This window comes from Balaenoptera musculus, chromosome 11 (genome assembly GCF_009873245.2).
Source record: "Balaenoptera musculus isolate JJ_BM4_2016_0621 chromosome 11, mBalMus1.pri.v3, whole genome shotgun sequence".
In the NCBI taxonomy this organism is placed as follows: Eukaryota; Metazoa; Chordata; class Mammalia; order Artiodactyla; family Balaenopteridae; genus Balaenoptera; species Balaenoptera musculus.
Genome location: NC_045795.1, coordinates 9372080 through 9384406, shown reverse-complemented (window position 1 = coordinate 9384406; position 12327 = coordinate 9372080). Strand labels below are relative to the sequence as shown.

At 42.3% G+C, this 12327-nt stretch overlaps 1 protein-coding gene across 1 annotated transcript in view; it reads right to left on the bottom strand.

The window, feature by feature from the left end:
* Positions 1–6189, bottom strand: part of PHACTR1 (phosphatase and actin regulator 1) — a 527020-nt gene extending 520831 nt beyond the window's left edge. The window contains exon 1 of the mRNA XM_036868637.1: positions 6087–6189. Coding sequence (XP_036724532.1) covers positions 6087–6189 — 103 coding nt within the window. The remainder of the gene's footprint in view (positions 1–6086) is intronic.
* Between the last annotated feature and the right edge of the window lie 6138 nt (positions 6190–12327).

Sequence of the window (12327 nt, the reverse complement as noted above, 5' to 3'; positions counted from 1 at the left end):
GGGAGGGGAGGGGAGGGGAGGGGAGGGGAGGGGAGGGGAGGGGAGGAAATGGTTGAGAGGGGATTTGAGATGAATTTCTATTTCCAAATACAACTTGGAGAGACTCTTCGCTGCTCACTGTGGCATTCATCAGTAGTCAAAACTGGCATTTCCCTTTGTTGAACAAGACAATGTAGACGACAGAAAAAATGCATTATGACGAAGTAACAATCACTACAGCACCTTGTTCCAATGCCCAGAGTTATTTAAAATGACAAAAGAGGGGAAATTGTGAGCAGGAGTCATAAATTTGATTGTCTAGTAACGTTAGTCAAATGGCTGCCTTTTAATGTGTTTTCCCCTTTGCATATAATTTATTTTATTTATTTATTTTTTAAACATCTTTATTGGAGTATAATTGCTTTACAATGGTGTGTTAGTTTCTGCTGTATAACAAAGTGAGTCAGCTATAGGTATACATACATCCCCATATCTCCTCCCTCTTGCGTCTCCCTCCCACCCTCCCTATCCCACCCCTCTAGGTGGTCACAAAGCACCGAGCTGATCTCCCTGTGCTATGCAGCTGCTTCCCACTAGCTAACTATTTTACATTTGGTAGTGTATATATGTCCATGCCACTCTCTCACTTTGTCCCAGCTTACCCTTCCTCCTGCAGGGTGTCCTCAAGTCCATTCTCTACATCTGCGTCTTTATTCCTGTCCTGCCCCTAGGTTCTTCAGAACCAGTTTTCTTTTTTAGATTCCATATATATGGAAAGGGTACTTGCTTTTCTCTTTCTGACTTACTTCACTGTGTATGACAGTCTCTAGGTCCATCCACCTTACTACAAATAACTCAATTTCATTTATTTTTATGGCTGAGTAATATTCCATTGTATATATGTAGCCACATTTTCTTTATCCATTCATCTGTCAGTGGACACTTAGGTTGCTTCCATGTCCTGGCTATTGTAAATAGTGCTGCAATGAACATTGGGGTACATGACTCTTTTTGAATTATGGTTTTCTCAGGGTATATGCCCAGTAGTGGGATCCCCTTGCATATAATTTAAAACACCCAAAGATACTGACGGTCTTGGAGAAAAGAAATCTAAAGCAGTAGAATGGGCATTCGTTGGTAAGAAGAGATCTAATTCTAGTCTCCACCTTCTCACTAGAAGCTGTGTGATTTGGGCATGTGGCTGAACCACTCTGATCTTCACCATCTCCGGAAGTGTGATTTGGTCACAAATGTTACCCTTACTATGTGGGGGGCTGTTGGAGTCAGATATACTTGAATTCAAACCCTGGCTATGCTATTATCTAAATGTAGAGTCTTCTCTAATCTGTGAAATGAGCATTATCATTCCTGTTTCCCCACGTTCCTCTGAGGACTAACAGATACAGTGAATCCGCAGAAGGTAGCACCTGATACATAGTCCGGTCCTTTTTAAAAAAAAACCAGTCCATTTGCACCTTTCCAAGGGTTTGGACTTATTTAAAGGGAAAGACCTAGGTAAAGATACTCAGGCAAGAATAGCTGCATGATGTGCTAAAATCTCCTTTACCATAAAATGGGAGGTCAGCAGTTCATAGCCCTGGTTGCACCTTTGAATCACCGGGGACAATTTAAAAGATTCCCAAGTATGGGACTTAACCACCAGTGATTCTGACTTAATTGCTTTTGCCCTGGGACTCCAGCCTTGAGGTCATAAAGGCTCACCAGGTGTTTCTAATGTGCACTAGATTCAATCATTGCTTCTCAAGCTTTGCCATAAAGTACCTGGCAATCTTGTTAAATGTAGATTCTAATTCTCTAGGTCTGGGGTGTCTGAGTTCTGCATCTTTAACAAGCTCCCAGATGAAGCTGATGGAGCTGATGCTGCTAGGCCGGAATCAAACTGAGTGATCAGGGCTCTGTAACAATTCTCAACCTTCAGTGTCCATCAGGATGACCCAGCGGCTTGTGGCAAATGTAGCACTGGGACCTGGGTCTGGCCCTCACAAATTCTGTTTTACTTGGTTTAGGGAGGGGCAAGAAAAGTCACGGAACTATAGTGTCCATTTCAACCTGAAAATCCTATGATGCCAATTTTGTGATTTTATAATATGATTTCTCTCCCAGTTTAACTGTTCTGTAAAAAGAATCACAGCATCTGAAGTTGAGCGTGTGGAATATCACTGTCAGAAACGTGAAAGATGGGTGAACTCAAGGTATGTGATGTCAAGACACGGTTGATCTTTACGTCACGTGCACCTTCAGCCTCCAAAAGTCTCCTTCTGAGTTAATGGGGATTTTTCACAGGACTCTCTGTGTGAGCAGGATTTATTGCTGACGGAGCACTCCCAGATGAAACCGGGAGAGCATCCTTCACTGACAGGAGATGAACAGAATGACCCTGGACTTTTTTCTGCTCTTTGCCACACATCATGCTTTCTAAAGCAGAATCCCCAGAGAAGTGGGCTCACCTTCCTTACCTCCAAGGAAAAATGGAGATGGGAGAAAATAACAAGCTGCTTTATTCAGCAGGGCAGAGGACTGACTTTTGAAAATCTCTGGGAATTTCAGCAGAATCTGTCCCAGGATAGAGATTAGATCATTTTCCTTCTTTTTCTTTTTCTTATCCTCCTGGATTCCTCTTGCTTTTACTAGCTCAAAACATCCTCTACCTAGCGACAGGCTTTTTAACCACTTTCCAAGAATAATTGAAAAACAACCATGATGGGGTCAGAAACATTGTAATTCTGGTACTGTTGCTTTGGATAACCATTTTGCATTAACTAACATAGAAGGGGCTGGTTCCCCAAAAGTATATGAATTTGTAAATCAACTGATGCAAGGATAGTAATGTGGAAAATGCAAGTCTTATTTTCTTCCTTTCCCCTTTAAAAGTACTTACACCTGTCCTTGATCAGTCTCTAGAAATGTCTGCATTCCCTCGAGAATGGACATGTCAAGAAGGCAATAATCACACATCAGTTTAGCCAAGGGGGTCCTAGGACATCCACATTCCAGGTACTTAACTCAATATTATATTTCCGTTTGGGCCTTTTTCATAGAAGAGGGTATCCAATGGGGGCTCCCTGACCTCATTAATATCTCCCTGAACCTGGGCTGGGCTGGCCAAGTAGAAAGCTACCATGTGCTGTGATTTAACAGCAGCACAAGGCCCTAATTGCCTCACATGCCTTTCTCAAGAGCCAGCCACCATGCTGCCCTCCTTCCACTGGTTCTTGGGATCTTGCCAGTGGTGAGATACGGGCTTTCGTCACCTACACGCACATTTGGCTCAGAAAGGGAGGGGTGTGAGCCGTGGTCCTCAGCGGCTCTCTGCTTATTCACTGGGAGCCCTTACCAGGCTGCGGGGCTTGTTATCCAGGAAAGACTGTGGCGTCGGTGCTGCGTGGAAGGGAGCTGCTGTGAAGGAGCTGGAACCACGCAGTGAGAAGCCTCACATCACAGTGGCAGCAAAACTCCAGCAAGGAGACCCTGGGGGTGATTGGTCCTCGGTGGTGGGGCTCTGGGGAAGGTGTTGGTGGGAGAGAGGCTTTCAGTTTTCAAGTGATGTGAAGGATTAGGTAGATAGTAGAAGTTTGTCTTGGTACTCCCTATTTTTCAGTTTTGCCCCGAGTTAGCTTTTGATGTGACAATAAAACAATCACTGTTTTTTTCAAATTTTTTTAAAATTAATTTTTCTTTTTTGCTAAAAATAGGAGGTTCACTCCTATCAGGTAACATTCTTGTTTGCAAGGCAGTGAAATCTCAAACAGAGGAGAGATGGCCTTTTGCAAAGATGTTTATTTCATTGATTTGCTTATGTATGGCGTTTCCCATGTGGCAGTTTAAAGCACTTTCAAATCTTACCTCGTTATTGCTCTTAACAACTTATGAATTGGGCACTATTATTGTTTCCATTTTTCAGAGGAGGAAATTAAATATTCAAAGGTTAATTTTCCCAGGTTGACTGTGGCAGAGCCAGGGTTTGAACTTAGGCAGGCAGGATCTGGTTGTAACCACTGTGCTATCCTGCCTCTGATGCTGGGGACATCCCGTTCTGGGGTGGAAGGAGAGAAATCAGACAGGATGGACTGGTTCTTAAATGCTGGTCCCCAGAATAGTGCGAGAGCTGGGGAATTGTCATTGGAGCTCTTGCTTAAAAGGCAGACCTCTACGACTTATACCTGGATTTCTGATTCAGGAGGCCTGGGGGTTTTGAAAAATTGACCTGGGTGTTGTTTAGGGAACCCTCACTCTTACTACAGAGCCAAGATTCCTTGATTGCAACATCATTCTGATTACCCTAAAATGAACGTGCTATGATCAGGGAGCCACGGTCAGTAGCTTATGCTACCACCTCCCATGCATTTTCCAGTCATTCCAGCTCTGGTGTCAAAACCATAGTCACTGATGGCGACAATTCTGTCCACTCCGCCCCAAACTCCATCTGGCGACAACCACCAGACTGCCTTGCGTCCTCTGAGTCTCCCACACCCTGACTGCTTTCCTTCCATAAATGCCTGGAGCCCACAGTCCTCTTAAAGGCTTAAACTGTGTCTACTGCAAGGCAAAATGGACATCTTTATTGTCTATAATTCACTGCCACTCCCCTTCTCTGCTCTGCCAACAGAGACGCGGCTCAGGTGTATGACCCCAGCACCAGATATTATTCTCCTGTTCAAATGGAAATGGACAGACGCAGCAATGCTTAAACTCAGAACCAGAGACGGGATTGAGCCCCGCCTCAGCCCCCTTTTCCTTCTGGCCTCCGTTCTCCATCTGCTCCCAGCACCTTCTTACTTGTAGACCCAGAAGGGGCTGGAAGTTCTGGCCAGTCTCTCACCCTTCTTCTACTTCAGTAACATTTTCATGTCTCTTTAAGTGGCTGAAAGGAGCAATGCTGATTACGTACACCCACAGGGATGAGGAGAATTAGCTACTGTATCACTTTGGCTAATGTAAGCTCTGCTGAGGAGCATACTGACCCCAGCCAATCAACCAGGTGATTACCAGCCCCTCTTGACTTTAAGAAGACTGGGTCCTGCCCAGGAAACTGGAAGCGGAGAAGGAGGAGGCTTGCAAGGCCTTGAGGTTGCCATGAGAAACTGGCTTGAGAGCTAGGGCAAAACCACTTCAGACAAGACAACTGGGAAAGCCAAGGCAGAATATTATAAGCGCCCTGTGCGAAGTACCCATTACCACGTAACAGTGAAAGATGCCAGCATTATCAAAACAGCATTTCCTTTTCTGTTCTGCCTCGTGGCTTTGAAGAATTCAACTACTTCTCTAAGAACATGAAAGTTGCCTTTCTTCTCAGTGCATTACTTGTACCATTTGGGATATGCCCATCATCAGGTTGCTTTGACTGAATACCCTAAATATTCTATGGAGAAGAGAAAATAGGCTTTAAAAAAAATCTCCTGCCTGTCAGGAGAGCCCATTAAATACCCCAGCTTCTTCCTGTACTCTAATATGCTGGCAGAACATTCTAAGTGCACCCTGGAACAGAGGAACAAGCAAACTGGAGCCTAACTGACCATCTTGAAATCTGTAATAAAAATGTACCTATCAGCCACACTTCACAACAGGCGTGTTCCTTAGTGCTCCCCAAGCACAGTTAATTCCTTGAGGCAGTAAGTGATTTCACCTAAACTAGATAAGACAGCTGTAGAAGCTCAAAGCTTATCTCAGGAGCCCCTCATCCAGCTGGATTTCAATCGATAGGTCAGGGTGCCCTAGACCTACTTCTCCAGTGCAGTAGCTGCGCACTCAACCTTTTCCTGTGGCTAAAAGCATCCTCGAAGCCTTTCAAACTTAGACTTTGGTTGCAAGGAGTTGGGGGAATAATTTTCTAACATAGCTTTCCAAGGGTTGTTTGTGTGAAAGCTGGGCAGGTTGCTTTTTAACCACATCAAGAAGTTTAGATTTATTCATTCTACTACATGCCTGCCTCAGTTCCAGAAACAGTTCGGTAGAGGTTACCAATTGGGAAATCCCAGTTGTTGAACTTCTGCAGTAGAGCTTACACTGCTACAGTGTAACACTGCACTGTTAATATAAAACCAACATGCAAATGAGAGGAGTGTCCTCTCTTTCTCCCATTTAATTACCTTGAGCTCCTTGGCTGTAGAAGAATCTTTGAGCCGACTCAACATCCAAGAGTCTATGAGCAGACTCGACATCCAGAAAATAATCCATTTTGGGATAATCCATCTTCGATGTTCCAGAAACAGAGTTTTAAGACAAAATAGTCACTTGTACTGCCTATGGAAGAGGAAAAAAATCCACAGTATTTTAGACTGTCAAATATGATTTTGGAAGAAGAGATACCCCATTATAATATCCCATTATTTGACTGACATTTCCCGTTTTAAGTCCATCCCTCAACAGAGCTTTCCTACTGTAGGAGAAAATGCAGCCTTTCACCAACATTTATTAAAAGTAATATATGCTACACAGAAAATACGGATGATCCAGGCTAAAGAGAGATACCATACCAGTCTTTCCTTGCTGTGTATTCACTGGAAAATAAACTTTAAAATTCATATGCTCTCTGTTTTCAAAAGGTCTGTCTGATAAATGACATCATTAAGTATCAGCCATTCTGAGTATTGATCCTCAATTGATCCAGGGAGTTCCAATTCCCCTCGAGCAGCGAGCATCTCCTGGGAATCAGAACCTCCACCTATAGATGCCTTGCGTTTATGACACATGCTGACATGTTTGCTGTAAAAATGCCTTGCATTCCTTCCTTTTAGCGAAAGGAAGCACGTTTTATAAAGTGCCAAGGATCATCACCTGCTTCCCTCTGACACAGGCTGCTTTTGAGAAAGAATTCTGGTTTGTAGAGCAACGACAATTATTTCAGAATTGCAAAGATCCCCGTGATATTATCAGGCACTAGCTTGTCAGGAAGCTAATATGCTTCATTAAAAAACATTCAGCCTGTTAGGTTCTTTCTAGCCTATGTAGACTTTCCCCCATACTTGCACAAATGAAGTATCTCTATTTCTGCAGGATGTTTTTTGGAAAGAATTAACAAGACAAAGTCATTAAAAGCAAACTCAGAAGGATAATCCAATTGGTTTTTCTTTCTAACAGGGCATATCTTAATTTAAGAAGCCAAGTCTGGTAGGCGGAAACTTTAAAAAATATCCAAAGCTACCCCAACGGCAAATCATACTTACTGCAAAAAAGAAAAAATAAATAAATAAAATCAAGGGTTAACTGCCGGCAGTTAGAAGCAAGAGCAATTTCGGCCAGAGTGCCTTTGATCTCACTGAACATTCCCGGTGAAAGTAAACAATTTTGATTGTTTGATTAGATCGGCGATGAATAATGTATACCGTCCGCTGGACTTCCTTTATCAGATAAAATCGCCAGAGCACGTTACCTTAGCAACGGAAGGTGACGCCAGCCTCAGCCTCTTTGTATCCTCCACTGCGAAGGAAGGAAATGACCAGGTTCTCGGGTAAAACTTTGGCAGAAAACCATCACCGTCAAAATCTACATGTCACCGTCACGCGGGTCCGATGCCCCATCCCGCCCCCGACCCCTACCCCTACCTCCATCCCCCGGCTGCCGCCGCCCATCTCTTAGGCAGAGTACCGTCATAGTCATTTAAAAAAATGGTTTTGGTTTAATTATTTTTATAGCTCCAAGTCCCAGTTTTACTTGCAATTATAACAGAATTACACGATGATGCAGTTAATATGGTAGAAAAGTTGTTGGGGCACCAGTTCCTACCCTAACGCAGGCTAAGGGTGGTGGGGAAAGGCAGTTTTAGCTAGCATCAGTTACACATTCCCCTGTTATAATTAATACACGGATCAGTCACCAGCATCTGGGCTGAAAATAACTCTCTCCCCTTGCGTAAATCAGTCACTGGAAGAAGCTTAGAAAGCTGTCTGAAATTTCCTAGGTTTTGAAAGCTGCATTATAACATAAATCTTTTGGGAGATTTCCCCTCTGGTAAAGGAAAGATAACCCCAAAAGATATAGATGAAAGAGTCTTGCAGTTAGCAGATACTCACCAGCACTTGTTCGCCCCTTTCAACAGGACCCCGTAGAGCATAAGACGAAGCTGCCTAACGCCGCTGAGCCCACAAGCCCAAATGAACAGCTTCTAATTTTTCCTTCAATCTCAGTTCAAGAGCACCAAGCAGAGGCAAGTGATGGATTTGCCCATTTTATATCGTGATGAAATACAACCCCTAAGAAGAGATCTGAGGGGAGGTGTTCTTTAGAACACACTAGACTGCTAATTTAAGAACACTGAAAGGTTTTGTTTTACTGTCTTTTATGTGTTCTCTCTGCTACCCCCTCAATTTAATTTGCATTTAAAATTACGCTCGTGTCTCCTCGGTTCTCCAAGGTGTGGAGTACTTTCTAATCACAATGGCTGCTTGGGCAGGGTTTGGTGCAACGCCACTTTTATTCTGAGCTGCAAAACAAGGTGGGTAATTATAATTAACAGCTGTTTTCTGGAGTGAAATACAGAGTGAACATTGGATTTCACCCCCTCCCTCTTCTCTGGCCTTTCTTCCTCTTCCAGCCTCTGATTGCTTGGTCAACTCTCCAGCCCCAATCATGCCAATTTGTCTAAATGAGTTTCTCTCTGTCTGAATGTAACAAGATAAACCTCACAGCAAAAAGAAACTTTGGTTTGATACCTGAGCTTATTCTGGTAGAATAGCCTCCTTACCAAACCTCAGTAAGGACTTTTCGGCATAATACTTTGAGATCCACTCATGAAAGGCATAATGATAGCCAAATACAAGATCTGTAGTGGGTTTTCCATGACCCTCTTGCACCCTTTGTTGACCAAGCAGAATTAGTAATAAGTGTGGTGTGGTGTGTGGCATGTTGTATTGTTAAGAAAAGAGAAGCTGCATTTAAGAAGCCTTGGAAGGAAAACCACCAGACTCCCTTCTCCCATATACACAGCTTTGTGGACTACTCTTGAGACAAACCTGAACATCTCCTTCTGTTTATCTTATGGGCTCTCCCACCCAGTCAGAACAAATCAGACACCAAGCTGGTGCTGCAGAGTTAAGCCTGATGAAAGAGGAAGCTGAAACTACCAATCATATGCCCTTGTAGGAAGAGCCAACTTTGGACTCAGAATACTCAGAGCTTTGCCCAGACCCAAGGACTGACTTCTCTAAGGTTACATTTCTGTTCAGCCCCCAGTGGAGACATGCTGAACACTTGACATTTACAAAAGGAGAAAGCTGTCTTCTGGTTCCTTTAGCTTACAGTAAGGTGTGGGCGACAGGTTCTGAACTCTCTATTGTGATTCTAGAGAAATTGTAATGACTCAGAGGTGAGAGAGAGAGAGAGAAAGAGTGTGCACAATCCACTGTCGGTGAGCCCAAATGAATCTGTGATTGAAAAGGAGATGCTAAATTGGAAATGTGAAAAATAAAGTTGATTCCCAGGGGTTGGGGGATGGGTTTGGAAGTCAGTCATTTCTGGAGAGTTGACCAAGAAAGGGAATTTGAAGTCTTACAAAATGAACATATAATGTGAAAGGGCAATTTTTTTTGTTGTCTGTGTTAGGTCTTCATTTCTGTGCGAGGGCTTTCTCTAGTTGCGGTGAGCGGGGGCCACTCTTCAACGCGGTGCGCGGGCCTCTCACTGTCGTGGACTCTCTTGTTGCGGAGCACAGGCTCCAGACGCGCAGGCTCAGTAGTTGTGGCTCACGGGCTTAGTTGCTCCGCGGCATGTGGGATCTTCCCAGACCAGGGCTCGAACCCGTGTCCCCTGCATTGGCAGGAAGATTCTCAACCACTGCGCCACCAGGGAAGTCCAAGGGCAATGTTTTAAAGAAAACTTGGCTAGGAAAATTTCAACTTAAAGAAATGTATTTGGGAAGGGGATGATTATTCACTTGCAAAAAGGGACTTTATTTTACTAAGTAATTAACGGCTGAGTTATTTAACATCATATGACCAGGTTCAGAAATAGATTACAAAGGATGATTTTATTCTCTGGGGAGCATAGCTGTAGATCACATATAGCAATATCTGTGTGAGGCATTATTTTTAAAGGTGGGGAAGTATTGTAATGTTCAACACCCAATGTCAAGATCTGATCAGCTCAGCTCCGTTTTATAACTTTAATCTACTCAAAAGCAGCATTTATAATGGCCCATTGTTCTGAGATATAATAGAACCAGACAGAGAAGAAGGCAAGGTTACAGCAAGTATTCAGAATAACTCTTATACAGCCCTGAACAATTCAGCCCAAAACATCCTTGAGACATCAGGTCTAAAAGTTAACTCAGACAGTGTTAACATATCTCAGTGAGCTAGAGATAAAAAATCATTTTTAAAAAGCCAGAGTTACGTCTTTTACATTGATGGCATTACAATATGAAAGTTTAGCATTGTAAGGCTGAAATCAATAATCTAGTATTATTTAAAATACATGACTTGGCAGAGATGTTTATACTTTTCTGTTCAGTTTGGTGGTAACAGAATATGTGTGTGAGTATTCTATATACAAAAGGAAGAAGTGTTTGATTAATTAAAAAATGAAGGCATATTTCAAGATGGAATCTGGAGATCAGTAAAGATAACAGTTTGTATTAATTTATCTTTGAGGTGTACTTATTTATACAATTGGATGGCATAAGACCCAAACGATCTGGGAGACAGGTTCACATGATTTGCAGTTAGACAATTTGCTCTTGTAATATCATCCAAACAACTTCCATCAGAGTCAGTCTGGGTTTACTCTGTTTGCTAAGAGATAAAGAAGTTTGTGTTATTGACAATTTTACAATTAATATTTTTTTGTTTAATCGCTTTACTATATTCCAGAGATCTCTAGAAGACCACGTTTTTATTTGTGTTGGACTACATGAAGTTCTGCCTTCTACCTGCATGAAATCTTGGGGAAGTTCCTTTTTTCCCAAAAGACTCAACTAACTTTAAAAATATTAGGAGCTCTCAAAGTGTGAGAATATTTTGGATCCCTTGGGCAGGGGGGGAGTACCTAGACTGAAGATCTTTGGTTAAGTTCTAGCTCACTAAACAAGTATAGAAAATAATATATTCATTTATTTTTGCAAATAGTTGACCTGAGAATGATATGCTACAATAGCAGCCGGTTCTCTCTGCTCGGCAAGTCACTCTCTTATCTCTTGATCCAACACTCAAAAAGAATCTTTCCTTCTCTCCTCAATAAAGCTTGTCATTAGATGGTAGGGGTACTGCAGACACTTTATCTGGGGATTTATTTTTATTGAAATCTCCCTGGGAAAGGAAACACGTTAAGCCATCATCAATTACTTTTTCTTTAGTATAAATTAATTTCCAATCTTCTTGTGAAAAGATTTTGATGATAGTCGGAAAGCTAAAGAAAGCTGGGAGGGTTGGAAAGATGGACTGAGGAAAAAAATAATCTTACAGGGAGGAGGAACCTAATTTTATTCCATGCAAGCATGTAGTCATGTTTTGAGGGCTTACTTATGTATAATGTACCAGGTATTCAGCTGGCAAATAAGGACGTTAAATCTGTAAACATCTTAGTTTGGACCAGGGCTTGAAACTCCCTTAAAGGACCAGAGGCAGACTCCTAAATCCTATTTCAAGAACATTATGTCAAAGGAGTTTCCCCTTTGGCCCACCCTCAGCTAGCAGGAAAATTCTTCACAACAAAATCATGCAGGCTTCTGTTCTTGAAACTGCATTCCAGAGATCCACACTAGGAGAGAGGCTGCATTGGCCAAAATGGCAAAGGCCAGAGCCAAGAGGAGCGAAGCCTTTGGTTCCACTTGCTGCCCACTTCTAAAAATATCCTTTCCCCTCTTTTAATACTTTGTAGAAGGGTCAATTCACAGAGTGAAGAACAAGAGTTCAAAATGTCATCTTTCCCTCTGCCAACCGGATTCTAGTAAGCCCATCTTGCGTATAATGTGGAAATTTCTTGGCTTGTCAGAAAGAATACTCATAAATTATATCTCTATCTCAGTGTTTATCTACTGATCTGGATATAGGGAAATGAAGAAATGTTGAGTAGGGAAATGAGGAATTCTCAAGCAACTCTCTACTTACTATAACTCTCAAAACCCTAAATATGAAGACATGAAAATGGCCAACTAATGATGGAAATGTGTTGAGAGTAGCAGCTCTTTTTTTTTTTTTGTAAGCACCACTTTGAGGGTATGTAAGAATGAAGTTTGACTTCATTCCCTCTGGCGAGAAAATCACATTGCCCTCAATTCTTGATGTGTGTGTATGTGTGTAATTTGTTTCAACTTTCCTGGAGGGAGCTGAAAAAATTAATCACAAGTTCAACAGTATTTTCCTAGTCCTCCTAAAAATCCAGATGGCAACCTGAAAA